Here is a 19,838-nt window from a genome sequence, read left to right on the forward strand (position 1 = left end):
ATACGGCACAGTGTAGCTTGCCGTCTACTGGCCTACCTTCTGGTTTGTATTGAGCAACTATTTCCACTACCCCACCGCCCCGTACAGCACAGTGTAGCTTGCCGTCTACTGGCCTACCTTCTGGTTTGTATTGAGCAACTATTTCCACTACCCCACCACCCTATACAGCACAGTGTAGATTGACAGCTACTGGCCTACCTTCTGGTTTGTATTGAGCAACTATTTCCACTACCCCACCACCCAATACAGCACAGTGTAGCTTGCCGTCTACTGGCCTACCTTCTGGTTTGTATTGAGTAACTATTTCCACTACCCCACCGCCCCGTACAGCACAGTGTAGATTGCCGTCTACTGGCCTACCTTCTGGTTTGTATTGAGCAACTATTTCCACTACCCCACCGCCCCGTACAGCACAGTGTAGATTGCCGTCTACTGGCCTACCTTCTGGTTTGTATTGAGCAACTATTTTCACTACCCCACTGCCCCGTACAGCACAGTGTAGCTTGCCGTCTACTGGCCTACCTTCTGGTTTGTATTGAGCAACTATTTCCACTACCCCACCGCCCCGTACAGCACAGTGTAGCTTGCCGTCTACTGGCCTACCTTCTGGTTTGTATTGAGCAACTATTTCCACTACCCAACCACCCAATACAGCACAGTGTAGATTGCCGTCTACTGGCCTACCTTCTGGTTTGTATTGAGCAACTATTTCCACTACCCCACCACCCAATACAGCACAGTGTAGCTTGCCGTCTACTGGCCTACCTTCTGGTTTGTATTGAGCAACTATTTCCACTACCCCACTGCCCCGTACAGCACAGTGTAGCTTGCCGTCTACTGGCCTACCTTCTGGTTTGTATTGAGTAACTATTTCCACTACCCCACCACCCCATACAGCACAGTGTAGCTTGCCCTCTACTGGCCTACCTTCTGGTTTGTATTGAGCAACTATTTCCACTACCCCACCACCCTATACAGCACAGTGTAGCTTGCCGTCTACTGGCCTACCTTCTGGTTTGTATTGAGCAACTATTTCCACTACCCCACCGCCCCGTACAGCACAGTGTAGCTTGCCGTCTATCCACTACCCCACCGCCCCGTACAGCACAGTGTAGCTTGCCGTCTATCCACTACCCCACCGCCCCGTACAGCACAGTGTAGCTTGTTGTCTACTGGCCTACCTACTGGTTTGTATTGAGCAACTATTTCCACTACCCCACCACCCCGTACAGCACAGTGTAGCTTGCCGTCTACTGGCCTACCTTCTGGTTTGTATTGAGTAACTATTTCCACTACCCCACCGCCCCGTACAGCACAGTGTAGCTTGCCGTCTATCCACTACCCCACCACCCTATACAGCACAGTGTAGCTTGCCGTCTACTGGCCTACCTTCTGGTTTGTATTGAGCAACTATTTCCACTACCCCACTGCCCCGTACAGCACAGTGTAGCTTGCCGTCTACTGGCCTACCTTCTGGTTTGTATTGAGCAACTATTTCCACTACCCAACCACCCAATACAGCACAGTGTAGCTTGCCGTCTATCCACTACCCCACCACCCTATACAGCACAGTGTAGCTTGCCGTCTACTGGCCTACCTTCTGGTTTGTATTGAGTAACTATTTCCACTACCCCACCGCCCCGTACAGCACAGTGTAGCTTGCCCTCTACTGGCCTACCTTCTGGTTTGTATTGAGCAACTATTTTCACTACCCCACCACCCAATACAGCACAGTGTAGCTTGCCGTCTACTGGCCTACCTTCTGGTTTGTATTGAGCAACTATTTCCACTACCCCACCGCCCAATACAGCACAGTGTAGCTTGTTGTCTACTGGCCTACCTTCTGGTTTGTATTGAGTAACTAATTCCACTACCCCACCACCCCGTACAGCACAGTGTAGCTTGCCGTCTACTGGCCTACCTTCTGGTTTGTATTGAGCAACTATTTCCACTACCCCACCGCCCAATACAGCACAGTGTAGATTGCCGTCTACTGGCCTACCTTCTGGTTTGTATTGAGCAACTATTTCCACTACCCCACCACCCCGTACAGCACAGTGTAGCTTGTTGTCTACTGGCCTACCTTCTGGTTTGTATTGAGTAACTAATTCCACTACCCCACCACCCCGTACAGCACAGTGTAGCTTGCCGTCTACTGGCCTACCTTCTGGTTTGTATTGAGCAACTATTTCCACTACCCCACCACCCAATACAGCACAGTGTAGATTGCCGTCTACTGGCCTACCTTCTGGTTTGTATTGAGCAACTATTTCCACTACCCCACCACCCCGTACAGCACAGTGTAGCTTGCCCTCTACTGGCCTACCTTCTGGTTTGTATTGAGTAACTAATTCCACTACCCCACCACCCCGTACAGCACAGTGTAGCTTGCCGTCTACTGGCCTACCTTCTGGTTTGTATTGAGCAACTATTTCCACTACCCCACCGCCCCGTACAGCACAGTGTAGCTTGCCGTCTACTGGCCTACCTTCTGGTTTGTATTGAGTAACTATTTCCACTACCCCACCGCCCCGTACAGCACAGTGTAGCTTGCCCTCTACTGGCCTACCTTCTGGTTTGTATTGAGCAACTATTTTCACTACCCCACCACCCAATACAGCACAGTGTAGCTTGCCGTCTACTGGCCTACCTTCTGGTTTGTATTGAGCAACTATTTCCACTACCCCACCGCCCAATACAGCACAGTGTAGCTTGCCCTCTACTGGCCTACCTTCTGGTTTGTATTGAGCAACTATTTTCACTACCCCACCACCCAATACAGCACAGTGTAGCTTGCCGTCTACTGGCCTACCTTCTGGTTTGTATTGAGCAACTATTTCCACTACCCCACCGCCCCGTACAGCACAGTGTAGATTGCCGTCTACTGGCCTACCTTCTGGTTTGTATTGAGCAACTATTTCCACTACCCCACCGCCCCGTACAGCACAGTGTAGATTGCCGTCTACTGGCCTACCTTCTGGTTTGTATTGAGCAACTATTTCCACTACCCCACCACCCCGTACAGCACAGTGTAGCTTGCCCTCTACTGGCCTACCTTCTGGTTTGTATTGAGTAACTATTTCCACTACCCCACCACCCCGTACAGCACAGTGTAGCTTGCCGTCTACTGGCCTACCTTCTGGTTTGTATTGAGTAACTATTTCCACTACCCCACCACCCCGTACAGCACAGTGTAGCTTGCCGTCTACTGGCCTACCTTCTGGTTTGTATTGAGCAACTATTTCCACTACCCCACCGCCCCGTACAGCACAGTGTAGATTGCCGTCTACTGGCCTACCTTCTGGTTTGTATTGAGCAACTATTTCCACTACCCCACCACCCTATACAGCACAGTGTAGCTTGCCGTCTACTGGCCTACCTTCTGGTTTGTATTGAGCAACTATTTCCACTACCCCACCACCCCGTACAGCACAGTGTAGCTTGCCGTCTACTGGTCTACCTTCTGGTTTGTATTGAGCAACTATTTCCACTACCCCACTGCCCCGTACAGCACAGTGTAGCTTGCCGTCTACTGGCCTACCTTCTGGTTTGTATTGAGCAACTAATTCCACTACCCAACCACCCAATACAGCACAGTGTAGCTTGCCCTCTACTGGCCTACCTTCTGGTTTGTATTGAGCAACTATTTCCACTACCCCACCACCCCGTACAGCACAGTGTAGCTTGCCATCTACTGGCCTACCTTCTGGTTTGTATTGAGCAACTAATTCCACTACCCAACCACCCAATACAGCACAGTGTAGCTTGCCCTCTACTGGCCTACCTTCTGGTTTGTATTGAGCAACTATTTCCACTACCCCACCACCCCGTACAGCACAGTGTAGCTTGCCGTCTACTGGCCTACCTTCTGGTTTGTATTGAGCAACTATTTCCACTACCCCACCACCCCGTACAGCACAGTGTAGCTTGCCGTCTACTGGCCTACCTTCTGGTTTGTATTGAGCAACTATTTCCACTACCCCACTGCCCCGTACAGCACAGTGTAGCTTGCCGTCTACTGGCCTACCTTCTGGTTTGTATTGAGCAACTATTTCCACTACCCCACCACCCCGTACAGCACAGTGTAGCTTGACAGCTACTGGCCTACCTTCTGGTTTGTATTGAGCAACTATTTCCACTACCCCACCACCCCGTACAGCACAGTGTAGCTTGCCGTCTACTGGCCTACCTTCTGGTTTGTATTGAGCAACTATTTCCACTACCCCACCACCCCGTACAGCACAGTGTAGCTTGACAGCTACTGGCCTACCTTCTGGTTTGTATTGAGCAACTATTTCCACTACCCCACCACCCCGTACAGCACAGTGTAGCTTGACAGCTACTGGCCTACCTTCTGGTTTGTATTGAGTAACTATTTCCACTACCCCACCACCCCGTACAGCACAGTGTAGCTGGACGTCTATCCACTACCCACCACCCTGTACAGCACAGTGTAGCTTGCCGTCTATCCACTACCCCGTACAGCACAGTGTAGCTTGCCGTCTATCCACTACCCCACCGCCCCGTACAGCACAGTGTAGATTGCCGTCTACTGGCCTACCTTCTGGTTTGTATTGAGCAACTATTTCCACTACCCCACCACCCTGTACAGCACAGTGTAGCTTGCCGTCTATCCACTACCCCACCGCCCTGTACAGCACAGTGTAGCTTGCCGTCTACTGGCCTACCTTCTGGTTTGTATTGAGCAACTATTTCCACTACCCCACCGCCCCGTACAGCACAGTGTAGCTTGCCGTCTACTGGCCTACCTTCTGGTTTGTATTGAGCAACTATTTCCACTACCCCACCACCCTGTACAGCACAGTGTAGCTTGCCGTCTATTCACTACCCCACCACCCTGTACAGCACAGTGTAGCTGGACGTCTATCCACTACCCACCACCCTGTACAGCACAGTGTAGCTTGCCGTCTCCTGGCCTACTTTCTGGTTTGTATTGAGCAACTATATCCACTACCCCACCGCCCCGTACAGCACAGTGTAGCTTGCCGTCTATCCACTACCCCACCGCCCCGTACAGCACAGTGTAGCTTGCCGTCTACTGGCCTACCTTCTGGTTTGTATTGAGCAACTATTTCCACGGTGTCTCCAGCTCCCTTCAGTGCTGCTGCTGCTTCTTCATGTGTCGCATGCAACAACTCCACATGCTTCATCTGCAACATCAACAACACCATGAACATCAAAATATCAAACTCTTTCTCTAATACATGTTATTTTACATGGTCAGCTCTCAACCTTGGACCAGGCGATGTGGATACCATGACCAGTCTTTGAAATAATTTTAAAACAAGACAGTCGGGCAGGTGACCAATAAATGGTGCTTTCCCATCTTCAGAGTTACCTCCCCGCATTAAGACATGATAAGCATTGAAAAATCACAAAAATTAAGAGACAAATCACGTCTTGATTCAGCTGAAATAATGCAAACAATTTCTTGAAAATCTACGAGAAAAGTTATGACAAAACTAAATATGTAAATAATCTTAAAATTATCTGCCAGACATTGGGGAGGTTGAGGAAAATTTCAGACAGCCCAACAGAAAAGTTACCAGGCACGGGCAGGTGGGCAGCGGTTAATTCAGACACTGAGCAAGAGCAAATATTTGTGAATCATACATTTAACCAGAAGACACCTGATTACTCAGTCAGTAAGCAGGGATAGACTCAACACTTGTACGTCAGCCTGAGATTAAATTCGTGAAAATCTGGACAAGTTCTCCCCAAATCTAGTTTTATGTTACTTACTAGTCCCCCAAACTAAGTCGTGGACTAGTTGGAGTGAGTGAGTGAGTGAGTGAGTGAGTGAGTATGGTTTACGCCGCTTTTAGCAATATTCCAGCAATATCACGGCGGGGGACACCAGAAATGGGCTTCACACATTGTACCCATGTCGGGAATCGAACCCGGGTCTTTGGCGTGACGAGCTAACGCTTTAACCACGAGGCTACCCGACAGCCCCTGGACTAGTTGGATATGAACAATGGTGTCTACACATGAAAAGATGTCCATCAATCACCTAGAAGTAATTCATATAGGATAAGCATCACCAGTATGACTATAATATTATTTACTTCAATACCCTGACGCAATGTCACATTAAAATCAAGAGATTGAAACTACTATTGAACATTACACTGCGTACACCTGAGAGATCCTGATAGGCAACGGGACGAAGTCCACAGCTCAACTGGAACCACTTCATACTGCCGGGCCTGCTGACAAACTTTCAAATCCACTACTGGCCGTGAAGTCTACAGTACTATCTCATCCACCCAATCAGGCTACAGGAGAAATCCAAGACTAGTCTTAACAGCGTCTATGTGACTTTCAAACCACTAAAATTTGATAAATCTAGTAATTCGGCAACAATTTTGTCCAAGCCCTGATCCCACTCTGAGATTAATGAAGTAAACTGTCAGCAGTGGCTCCTGTATATAGAAGCAGAGAGATGGCTGGAGAAGTGGCAACATCCTAATCCTCACTGGCTGAGCCGGGAGTCTCCTAGTCACATAACAGGATTAACTCTACTCCAGGATTAACCCTACTCTAGCTGACTCAGTGGATTATCCCTGCTTTGTTCCAACAGCCATCAGGAATGATCTTGCTCTAATTTAATTGATGAAAGACAATAGGGTCAATTCTAGACAATGCCAACTGGGGGTGAGCGGCAGCATTACAGTGACACAATGGGGAGCAATCAGAGGGTGAGGGCACAAGTCAATAGTTAAACTTTGGGGCCTTTAGTCAGGTCAGCTGAAATTGCTAAGGCAGAAGGCAACCTCTTAAACACTTAAAGCAACAACAACAACAACAAGTAGTTGTTATTTTTTGGCTTAGTAATAATGTTGTTAACATGTTTTCTTCAACATGTTAATTCAGTAAAGACGGCAGTTAAAGACTGTAAAATGTGAAATCATCCTTGTGCAAATGTGGATCATCAGTCTCTAGGGAAACAGGGATAGCTGGTTCGGCTTTTGTCTTATTACTGTAATTTGTGTTTTGAAAATACCAAACCCTGGCTGGTATTGTTGTATCATTTGAGACCTAGCTATATGACTTTTACGAGATCTTAGCATGATTACAATTAACATTAAAGTTTTAATTTACGCAAAGCAGTTTTTTATTGACTTTAGACATGTATAATTTACAATAAACTTTGATTCATCTTCTGTTAAGATAGTTTTTCCCAGTTTTAAGCCAAATGCATACCCCATCAGGACCTCTGTGACTGTGGATGGGAGATAGGGAGGTGGGGGTTGTGGTTGGGGGGGGGGGGGGGGGGGGGGGGGGGGGGGGAAGAGAGATTAAAGTGGGGGAGGAGGGAGGAGAGAAGAATGCTGGACCTGGGGGTAGTAGGACCCAGAGCAAGTGTGTGGTTTCACAACATTAAGAAGATGGACTTGTTGACTTGATTGGAGTTGAATACTACTTTTAAGATGAAGATGCATTTATAACATGTACTGAAATTGTAGAAACAGATTCTGATTGCATACAATTCTATTAAAACACCATCTTTTAAGATTTGTTTGTGTCTTGTTTAATGCCAAACCTGCAACCGTGCGGGGAATTGAACCCAGGCCTTCCATGTGATGAGCTGACGCCTTAACTGCTAGGCTATCTCATCAGAGTTTGGTTTAATGCCGCTTTTAACAATATTCCAGTTATATCACAGTGTGCCAGCTTAATGTGGGAGGAAAGCCCGAAATGATGCAGGTCTCAGACGTTTACCACTTCAGTGAAACCCATGAGCATGGGTATGGTGCTGACAAACCTAGAAACATATTTGGGGCGAACCGGGATTCGAACCCACGATCATAGGTTTCTGGTGCGCTCAAGGGACGCAACTCTGCACAGCGAATTGCGGCGCCTTAGACGACTGGGCCACCTGTGCCCCTATCCCATAAGAAACAAAGGAGATATAGTGCATCATCTCAGTGGGGAGTCTGGGGACACAGGAAAACCGTGGGGAATCAAGCCCTGGTGTGATGAGCTAACACCTTAACCGCTAGGCTACCCCGAGAGAAAGATAAATGATGTGCTGGACAACGCTCAGCATCTTCTACTCACATCCTTTCCACCAACAGACAGTATCTGGTCTCCTCGTCGGAGTTCTCCACTGAGATCGGCCGGCCCCCCGGCAAGAATGAATGACACGAAGATGCCTTCTCCATCCTCGCCACCGACGATGTTGAACCCAAGACCAGTCGACCCTTTCTTTAAAACAATCTTCCGGGGTTCCCTGAAACAGAAGAAACAACTTTGAGCATTCTGTTCGAGATATAACAGCAAACAATGAAAACCTGAATATCTGCTCTCTGTGTTTCCATGAAAACAAAATGAACATTTTCCCCCCAAATCAAATCCTATTAAAGCATGCAAGCAGCATTAGAAATTGGCACTAGTCCTGTAGTTCTTACCAAACTGCCCAATGGTAAAGGTATCATAAGGACTAGTAGAAATTGGCCAATTTCAAGGGGTTTGCTATATGTTATCATTTTAAGGACTAGAGGACAAAAACTGTTAGTTTCTAACTCTGGCAAGTATTACTATAAAGATGGTATTGTCAAAATGGCGACCTCAACCAACACTGCCAGCAAGGACAAGGGAGGTAACTCTGTTGTCAAGGGAGGTAACTCTGTTGCCAAAGGACATAATGGTAAGGTGACTGACAAATATATCACTCTTCAGCATTTGGAGAAAAGTACCACTAGCAAATATATCAATGAAGCATACATAAAATCTGCACTTGCTGATCACTTGTGAAGTAGCCAGATCAGACAAATCACAATGTAAGATGTTGGGGGAGGCTCCGTGGTTTCACAAGCACCCATTTTACCTCTGTACACATTACTTATTGGAACATGAGTACGAGTAAAAACATACACAAATGCAACCAGACTACTAAACTGCTTCAACTGAGGCATGGTCCACATTCAACTGATTCAAATTTCATCCATATTCAAAACAAGCACTGTTCCAAACTATCTCCCTATTGTCCAAGTAACTTTGATTGTTCATATGGAATTGTAAGCCAATCATAAAATGATGGACAGAAAATAACGAAACAAAAACGGATAGGGGCAACTCAATGTCTCATCTCCATGGCAACACAACGCCTCATCTCCATGGCAACACAATGTCTCATCTCCATGGCAACAACAATCACATCACATACAATTCCAGCCGCTGAAGACAAAACAAACGCAACCCTACAATCGTGCCGTCAAAGAAACACAATCCACCACAATTACCACACAACGGCCTAACAACCTTTCCTTCCCACAATGCCATGCACCACCAGAAGAAAATCTGTTACCAGTGTCTCATCACATAAATAATTCAGGAGATTGCAGTTGGTCAGCTGCCGAGTCTCTCATGTTCTTGGAGGGTTAGAAAGACTTTCAGCTTCAACGAATTTGTTCGGGAAATCAAAAGTCAATGATCGATATTCAAGTTTGTGAAAAACGTCTGATGAGTATTCTGGAAATCTTGCCCTTTCAGGAGCCAATGTTCCAGATCTAAAGTATGATGAATCACCAACTACTAAATCTTTGAATATTCTAAAATAAAAACATATAACAAATATGTGTATTGAGATAAAGTTCTTTACAGAGAGAAGATGTGTTACAATCAGTGTAAAATATATCTTGTGTGTTTGTTTGTATAATGCCAGCAATATTCAAGCTATATGGCAGCGGTCTGTAATTAATCAAGTCTGTACCAGGCAATCCAATGATTGATATCATGAGCATCGACCCATGCAACTGAGATACTGTGACATGCAATCAACATAGTCACCAAGGTGACCACATGATCCAATTAGTCACCTCCAGCTACCAGCATAGGTGTCCGGGACTTACATTCTTACCCAGAATCCCTAGCGGTGGTAAACTATCTGACACTGACATGAAACGTGAGTCAACAACACCTTCTCCGGTTTCACATTATGACTCTGCTACTACAACTATCACATCTATGGTAAAGTAGAGTCACTATGACACTCCCAAGCCAAGGCTATGTCTGTTTAAGTACAGAACTATGATACTCCCGGCTGACATCAATGTGCAAATAGATTCCTGGACACTATGGCCTCTGATGCTACAAACAGCTGGGTTCTAGAAATATATCACCTTGTCAATATACACCTGTCTGCCTCGTTAGCATGGAATGTGTGATTGTGACACAGCTTTTAGCACCTGGCGTAGTGTTGTCAGGCCGAGTGTACCTGGCATATTTCCGTATCGTGGAGCGGCGTTATTCTGCCATGATGTTATCACAGATTTAGCTGCCTTGATTTAACAGAGTGTGCTGACAAAACATTCTCTCGCTTCCACCTGGTCGTGTCATTTCCTGCTTCCTAAAAATGTATTCATGGTCCTGTGAAGTTTGATATTCTGGTATATGGTAAGCTTTGGATTGTGGTATATGGTAAGCTTGTGATTCTGGTAAAAGGTAAGCTTTGGATTATGGTATATGGGAATCTTGGGATTCTGGTATATGGTAAGCTTGTGATTCTGGTATAAGGTAAGCTTTGGATTGTGGTATATGGTTATCTTGGGGTCGTGGTATATGGTAAGCTTTGGATTGTTGTATATGGTAATCTTGTGATTGTGGTATATGGTAATCTTGTGATTGTGGTATATGGTAATCTTGTGGTATATGGTAATCTTGTGATTGTGGTATATGGTAATCTTGTGATTGTGGTATATGGTAATCTTGTGGTATATGGTAATCTTGTGATTGTGGTATATGGTTATCTTGTGATTGTGGTATATGGTAATCTTGGGATTCTGGTATATAGTAAGCTTGGGATTCTGGTCTGGATTCTGGTATATGGAAAGACAATGCCCATCTCCCTACAACTACGCTGACTATGTCAATATCCATAACAACTACACCAACTACGTCAAACTCCCTACAACTACACCAACTGATGTCAAACAAACACAACATCGTTCTACAAATCTCCACACACTTGAGGCTGTACACACTGCCCCATCTGGGGAGAGTTATGACTGTGCTATTCTGGGCCGAGTAGTACTGCCTATAGTACATACGATACTGGTAGATAAATCTGTGTATACACAAGCCAGGCTGTATTTCTGCTGAGTGGCTGATATGCCGGCGGCAGCATGGAGGTGAATGAAAGGAGCAAGGGAGTGAATGACGGCATGGCGATGTTGAATGATTGATGCATTAAATGAAAGAAGGGAATAGAGGATCAGCCGAATGGATGCATAAAACGAGTCTCTCAAATGATGGATGGAATGAGGAAATTCATGATCAGTGTTCAAAATTAATGGGGGGGATTGGTCCTGGAGTTTTTCTATGGTATTTAATCAAGGGATGCTTGATTTGGAACACCGATAATATATAATTAATTACAGATAAAATGAATGAAAGGGATGGAAAGATGAAATGAACGAGTTCAAAAGCTTTGAACGTAATTCATGTCATTTACCATGGCATGTTCATAAACTAGGGAGGAAATTCAAGAGTGACCCAGATCTCAGACGTTTTCCACTTTGGTGAAACCAGAAGCAGTGTCAGATTGGGATTTGAACCTGGCAGCAAGGGACACAACTCTTCACAATGACCAGACCACTGGGCCACCCTGTCCCAGGTGAGGTGAAATGGTTTATTGTGCTAGCCCACTGAGATACCATGCCGCATTTTAACGTGGATGCCCCTCAGATACACTACTGACCAGTCCTTGTTTTACCCTTAATGCCTGGCAGGGTAACAACAAGTACCATCTTTTAACATCTTTTGCATGACACGGCCAGGGATCTAACCCCAGATCTTGTATCCACTATATCATAAAAGGCTGTGTCCGTGCCATACGAAATAAGAGATGTACAGATATCAGTTAGAAATTTTTTCTGAGATATCCAGCGATGTTTTTAGGGAAATGACAAGATAAGCCCTTGATAAACCGTGAATCTGGAGCCAGTGGACACAGATACAGACAGGGCCACTCTGAGAAACATCCCGATACACATCTCAGCTTCTTCATCCCATCTACCACATTCTGGAATATACCAAAATGTCATTTCAAATATTCCACAATGTCAATAACACTTTCCAAACTGACAATCTCATGGTCTTAGACTAATTGGGTAGTTTCAAATTTCACATGTTTCCCAAATAATCTAGATTCAACCATCCATAGGTCAAAAGCCGGGGACTCTATCAAAGATATCTGAGTGATTTTTCCTGTTCTTTCTGTCATCAAAGCCCCAGGAGATCACAGGGTAATGAGAAGGTTCCTATCTGTGGGTAGACTCTTCACCTAGCCTGGACATTCAGGCCTCATGGACAAAGTGAGCCAGCAATGTGAGTGCCATGCTATTTCAGCTTCAGGGTAGGCAACATAAATCGCATCCAACCAGTCCACAAAATAAGTCGATTTTTTCAGAAAAAGGTTCATCCTTCTAGATTGTCACTAGTGTAACGGACCAGAGGCAAATTTAGCCGTTTCAGCATGACCTTATTACTGAAACTCCAGACCGTGGAATCATCTTCGATGGGACACATTAGGAATATTTCTGTTCAGAAGCTAGAATTAAAAAATATTCGCTTCCAAAGATGAATAGTGCATTTTTTCTTTCTTTAATCTCATCATTAGATAGGGTGTTCCAGGATCAGAAAAAATTTGGAATTGAGTTTGATTTCTAACCTGACCTTCACAGGGTTATAGCGAAGTAGAGTAACAGTTTACAGTAAAAATATCTTTAGATCACAAATTGATGCTATTCCAAGAACCGCCTTTCTAGCTGGTGAACTGCCTCCAACGAAGTTCTCGTTACCTGTGTATATAACAGCAGGTGTTTTCTACAGGTAACATCATTACTCCAAGTATTTGTAAACAAACATGACAAAGGATTACCTATTTGGTTGTACAAAGCGAGTACTTTGTATATTTTCTTTTGTGAACACAAATAATGTATGCAACTATGGCAGAGCACTTACAAACACAGTTCTCAAACAAAGATGTGTAGAGTGCTGTGGAAAGAGGAAGAAATCTAAAACTAATTGTGGTTAAGTGGTAGCCATGATGACAGCTTTATCGTTTCCCTCACAGCCCCAGGACCATATATTGGATAAAACATCACCCTCCTTCCATTCTGACCCCTTTCAGCTCCAGGAACCATTCTTATTTCTTTTCAGCTCTATGTAGATTGTAAAAGACTTGAGTGCTTCTATTACTCAACAGCTTTATTATTAAACCTTTTGGGAAAGTTTCCGGCACCTGTGTGGTACTGACAAACCAAGCAACATACTTGGGATGGATTCAAACCCATGACAAGGCAATCTTGGTACAGGACTGAACAAGAACCACAGTCCATGAACATTTTGTTTTTTGGGTTAAATTATTAAAAAAAGAAGAACCCTTAGAATTATGGAAGACACTCTCTTAGTTTCTAGCACTGAAAAGGGATGAGTATGGTCTGCTAGAGCTTTATAGAAGTAGGTTACATCAGCTGTGCTCGAAATAAGCGCTTGCCCATGGCCCGTGGCAGGTAGTTCTCATGTAGGGCCCATAGTTCAAAATTGAATGGGTCCTTATAGCCTGCAGTTAATTTACGTGTTGATTTATTTGTCACAATAAGCTGTCGTTTTTTAATAAGGGCCTGAAGAGTTTAGTCAGGGCCTGCAGCGTCTAAAGTCGTTGGGTCCTGATGGCAGCCTGTCAATGTCACATATTGTTCAGCAGACATTTCTGATGCTAGGCCAAGAAACCTATGTTGCGCTAGTCAACTGCTCCCAACACTGAGAGCAGAATATAACCATTCAATATGGAGTTAGACAGTGCATGAAGGTAGAGTTTAAATTTGGCCAATCACCGGATAACTTGGGATGTGATTGATCTGGATATAGAATGTAGAATAGCTTCGGATGTGATTGATCTGGACATAGAATGTAGGGATAAAAACTACTTGTTAGACAACAAAATATATTGCATCCTGAAATGCCAACAAACGTCTGTGGAATATAATTCAACAGAAACATAAGTTGAAATAGAAAATACTTACAAAAAGCCAAAATACAAATATATACACCTGCTACAGTAGCACTTTAATTACAAGAAGAAAACTCCTTAAGTCTGAATCAATGATTCTATAACAAAGCCTTCAATGGAAGATTACAATCCAGATTGACCACGTTTCGCTGTCATTGTTCTCCCACAAGCACATCATCTAAATGTATTTCTCCAATTGAGTTAGATTTGTTAATCCACCATATTACATACCTGGCACCCTAATTTGAATTCCCAATTTCCCCAACAGCAAGCAGCCCCTCCCAGATCAGCAGGCCATCAATCAGTGTCAACTTGGTGATTCCATGTTATTGCTGCTCCCTGTGGAGTCTGACTGGGAGGCCTGACTGGCTGGGCTAGGCCTGCTGACGCTGATCCCAGTATTAACACTAGACAAGATCAGAAGATAAAACAACCTCGGCACTGATTGCTACTTTTTCAAACTCTCATTCACAACTCCAACCCAACCTATTTTTATACGTTTTTCTTGGCTTCCTAACGGCTCTTGATAAAACTTCAAAGAAATGGAAGCCATTTCCTTCTGCTTTCAACTTAGAAGATTGTGAGCATTATGAGAAACAAGAATTATCTGATTCTTTCTGGACATAAAGCTGAGATCAGAACATGACATGGACTCTGAGGTGTGTCCCAAAGGGAGATAACTGTTGCATACAATACATAATACAGTGTCTTCATAAACCAATGGTACGAGCTCGTAGCTGCCACACACAGAAGCAGACTTTACCCTAAAGACACCACAGTGATAAGTCAATCATTCCATCAGTAAGTGAGTGAGCGAGTATTGTTTTATGCCTCTTTTAGCAATATTCCAGCAATATCATGGAGGCGCACAGCAGAAATGGGCTTCACACATTGTATCCATGTGGGGAATCGAACCCAGGTCTTCGGCGTGATGAGGGAACACTTTAACCGTTAGGCTACTATGACAGAATAATTAATAGTAGGGTTCCAGCACACATTTTGATGCAAATAAGATAGATAAAGACATACAGTTTAGGGAACGAGGATTCTGTCCCACAAAGTGATCTTAGCGCCTCTCTAATGCTAATGTATGACTACTGCATAAAAGCCTCAATTTTCAAGATCAGTACAGACCAATAAAGTGTACACCAGCCACAGACCAATAACGCGTGCACCAGCCACAGACCAATAACGCGTACACCAGCCACAGACCAATAATGCGTACACCAGCCACAGACCAATAATGCGTACACCAGCCACAGACCAATAACGCGTACACCAGCCACAGACCAATAATGCGTACACCAGCCACAGACCAATAACGCGTACACCAGCCACAGACCAATAACGCATACACCAGCCACAGACCAATAACGCATACACCAGCCACAGACCAATAACGCATACACCAGCCACAGACCAATAACGCGTACACCAGCCACAGACCAATAACACGTACACCAGCCACAGACCAATAACGCGTACACCAGCCACAGACCAATAACGCGTACACCAGCCACAGACCAATAACGCGTACACCAGCCACAGACCAATAACTCATACTACAGCCACAGACCAATAAGGCGTACACCAGCCACAGACCAATAACGCATACACCAGCCACAGACCAATAACGCGTACACCAGCCACAGACCAATAACGCGTACACCAGCCACAGACCAATAACGCGTACACCAGCCACAGACCAATAACGCGTACACCAGCCACAGACCAATAACTCATACACCAGCCACAGACCAATAACGAGTACACCAGCCACAGACCAATAACTCATACTACAGCCACAGACCAATAACTCATACTACAGCCACAGACCAATAACGCATACACCAGCCACAGACCAATAACGCATACACCAGCCACAGACCAATAAAGCATACACCAGCTACACATCAGCTTCAAAAGATGAAGAGAGCTTCATCTGACAGTCACAGCTCAAGGAGACAAGTCCAGACTACAATGCAATAGATTTGACAAGCTCCATTCGGAACTGACTGCATGCTGGCCACAACCTGCGAACTGAGACCAACTGAAGGTCCTACCCCGAGTACAGTTCCTGTCTGAAGGTCCTACCCCGAGTACAGTTCGTGTCTGAAGGTCCTACCCTGAGTACAGTTCCTGTCTGAAGGTCCTACCCCGAGAACAGTTCCTGTCTGAAGGTCGTACCCCGAGAACAGTTCCTGTCTGAAGGTCGTACCCCGAGTACAGTTCCTGTCTGAAGGTCGTACCCCGAGAACAGTTCCTGTCTGAAGGTCGTACCCCGAGTACAGTTCCTGTCTGAAGGTCGTACCCCGAGTACAGTCCCTGTCTGAAGGTTCTACCCTGAGTACAGTTCCTGTAGTCCAAATTCAATTAGCATGTTTTATCAAGGGTCCAAATTAAATTAGCAGGTTTTATCAAGGGTCCTAATTCAATTAGCAGGTTTTATCGAAGATTCAAATTCAATTAGCAGGTTTTATCAAGTGTCCAAATCTAATTAGCAAGTTTTTTCAAGGGTCCAAATCTAATTAGCAAGTTTTATCAAGGGTCCTAATTCAATTAGTAAGTTTAATCAAGGGTCCAAATCCAATTAGCAGTTTTTATCAAGGGTCCAAATCTAATAAGTAGGTTTAATCAAGGGTCCAAATCCAAATAGCAGGTTTTATCAAGGGTCCAAATCAATCAGCAGGTTATATCAAGGATTCCTAATTTACAACTTAATAGACAATTTCTGACCTAATTGCAGCTAGATAAGTCTGTGACATTTCTGAGAATAGAACATGACCAATGATCCACCATCATTAAACACTGAGTTATAGACATGTGGTGTTGGAAAGGTCAGGGCAGGAGTCGGGTGACCAATCATTTCTTAAGCCCAGACACGGCATTGAAGCAGTTTCTCAAAAATACTCGACTTTGATTGGTCAGTTTCTCAGGCGATATCAATTAATAATATCCCAAGATGATAATAATGATACATATATAAATACTGGCTGGCTTCAAAGGGAATTCTTCCCTGCAGGATTACCATAATCTTGGAGAATGAGTGTACTGAGCTGAACCTACCAACTCACATACTGTGTGATGATTGAGTTTAACAGTCTAAAGGAACATATGGTTTGATATAACATCTGGATTCTAAAAATATAATTTCATAATGCAGAATATAATGTCAATACTTTTATACCAAACCTAAAATAGTGTTTGTGTGTGTGGATGTACTATTGCAGACATGCCAATGCTGCATTTTAACATGGATATCAGACTCCGACACAATCTACTGACACTAACGACCAGTTTTATTCCCTAAATGGGCATACCAGACAGGGCAACAACAAGTACCATCATTGAATGTCTTTTGGTATGAGGTGGCCAGAGATCAAACAACCGACCTTCCGCTCTCTGTGCAGACACTATCCAGTACACAATGGAGGAGGTCAATAAAGTTTGGAATTATTTGTTGATCTGAATAAATCTTAAGGCCTTCTGTAATATCGCTGCCATTCTTTGCGATCATGATCAGGGAAATTCTTGATTAGCAATGTCTGCATGGTTTACTTCATACTCTCTATCTTGGTTCAATATGGTCAGCACTGATTACAAATGTATGACTGTAATCTTGGACAATCTCAGAATTCACAATTTGCGAGGAAATCAACACGACAGCACTTATGAATATATAATACCGACATTCACAAATCGGATGGCTGCAGCAGAGGTTTACAACACGTCCTGTCTAATTAAATGTCTAGTCTTCTGCCACCATATGACAAAGCCAGCATCAGACTTGAAGACATTGTCATCGGAAGAGGTCGGCCTGACTTGGGTTTCGGTGATTGACTCGCAGTCTGAGGCAGGAATGGTTATATCTGATAATAACTTCCGGCTATTTCTATCAGGGGTTTATGCGAGGGCCATTCATGGTGGAACTGTTGAGGTGGATTAGATAGAGCGGCCAGATCCTATTGTGGGGCTTTGTGACCATGAATTGTATTTGATTGGCTGATGAGACTTTGGTGTAAGCTGTTGTGACAATATGAGTTTATGGGTGATTTGGTTGATTGAGTTAGGGTGAAAGGCTTATCAGAAACATCCCACCGTTGGCTAGCAATGACTCAGCAATATCTCATTCTACTCAGCAACATCAGCGTTTTGTGTAGCCGAGTGGTTAAAGCCTTCGGTTGTTACCAAAATATTCCAGAAAAAATCACATGATCTACATACCAACAATCAGCAACAATCAAACATAACACCACACAGTACCTATTGGCTGAGTCTCCAAATTCTCAGTCATGCCAGAAACACCATGAGACAAAACCCACAGGGCAGTGTTGAGATGGCCCCTAGACAAACTGACCGGTTTGAAGGTGAGGTTTGTTTTGGCTGCCCGCCCACATTGTCCCAACACAGCCGACTGTAGGCTAACTAAGCTGCCCCAGTAGAGGTATACACAGCCACCTTCAGCTGACACATGGCACTCACACTTGACATAGTGTAGTAAAGTCAAGCTGGGGGACACTTCTTATAACTTCTTAACCTCCAGCCCGAGCCCTTGCACAGCAGGCTGACACTACCCATACAATCAGATTATCACTGGACTAAGTGTATCTTTAAACATTGTTATGCAGTGTGCACAGCTATATTTTAAGGAAATGCTCATGTAGGCTATGGTCAGTGACTGACCCTTGATATGCATGGTTCATTACCTCCTGCCAAACCTGACCATGACAAGGTATGATGCTTGTGTTATATATATTGGATGCACCAAACCCTCAGCCCAGGAACAGTTGTGTTCCCTCAACCGATGCTGGGAACATCTGAACCCGCATCTTCGAGGCCAGGAACAGTTGTGTTCCCTCACACCAGGCTGGGAACATCTGAACCCGCATCTTCTAGGCCAGGAACAGTTGTGTTCCCTCACCTAGGCCAGGAACAGTTGCGTACAACTGTGTTCTCATACCCTCCAGGCCAGGAACAGTTGGGTACAACTGTGTTCTCCTACCCTCCAGGCCAGGAACAGTTGGGTACAACTGTGTTCTCCCACCCTCCAGGCCAGGAACAGTTGGGTACAACTGTGTTCTCCTACCCTCCAGGCCAGGAACAGTTGGGTACAACTGTGTTCTCCTACCCTCCAGGCCAGGAACAGTTGGTTACAACTGTGTTCTCCTACCCTCCAGGCCAGGAACAGTTGGTTACAACTGTGTTCTCCTACCCTCCAGGCCAGGAACAGGTCGGTACAACTGTGTTCTCCTACCCTCCAGGCCAGGAACAGGTCGGTACAACTGTGTTCTCCCACCCTCCAGGCCAGGAACAGGTCGGTACAACTGTGTTCTCCTACCCTCCAGGCCAGGAACAGGTCGGTACAACTGTGTTCTCCCACCCTCCAGGCCAGGAACAGGTCGGTACAACTGTGTTCTCCTACCCTCCAGGCCAGAAACAGTTGGGTACAACTGTGTTCTCCCACCCTCCAGGCCAGAAACAGGTCGGTACAACTGTGTTCTCCTACCCTCCAGGCCAGGAACAGTTGGTAACAACTGTGTTCTCCTACCCTCCAGGCCAGGAACAGGTCGGTACAACTGTGTTCTCCTACCCTCCAGGCCAGGAACAGTTGGTTACAACTGTGTTCTCCTACCCTCCAGGCCAGGAACAGGTCAGTACAACTGTGTTTTCCTACCCTCCAGGCCAGAAACAGGTCAGTACAACTGTGTTCTCCCACCCTCCAGGCCAGGAACAGGTTGGTACAACTGTGTTCTCCCACCCTCCAGGCCAGGAACAGTTGGGTACAACTGTGTTCTGC

At 45.0% G+C, this 19,838-nt stretch overlaps 1 protein-coding gene across 1 annotated transcript in view; it reads right to left on the reverse strand.

Moving 5' to 3' along the window:
- LOC139449122 (disks large homolog 1-like) overlaps positions 1 to 19,838 on the reverse strand; it is a 346,607-nt gene that overhangs the window by 18,168 nt on the left and 308,601 nt on the right. Inside the window, exons 14-15 of the mRNA XM_071230606.1 lie at positions 8,086 to 8,257; positions 5,069 to 5,171 (exon numbers count right to left, since the gene is read on the reverse strand). Of these exons, the coding sequence (XP_071086707.1) occupies positions 5,069 to 5,171; positions 8,086 to 8,257 (275 nt within the window). The remainder of the gene's footprint in view (positions 1 to 5,068; positions 5,172 to 8,085; positions 8,258 to 19,838) is intronic.

This window comes from Haliotis cracherodii, unplaced genomic scaffold, assembly GCF_022045235.1.
Source record: "Haliotis cracherodii isolate W230 unplaced genomic scaffold, xgHalCrac1.p SCAF_7, whole genome shotgun sequence".
Taxonomy (NCBI): Eukaryota; Metazoa; Mollusca; class Gastropoda; order Lepetellida; family Haliotidae; genus Haliotis; species Haliotis cracherodii.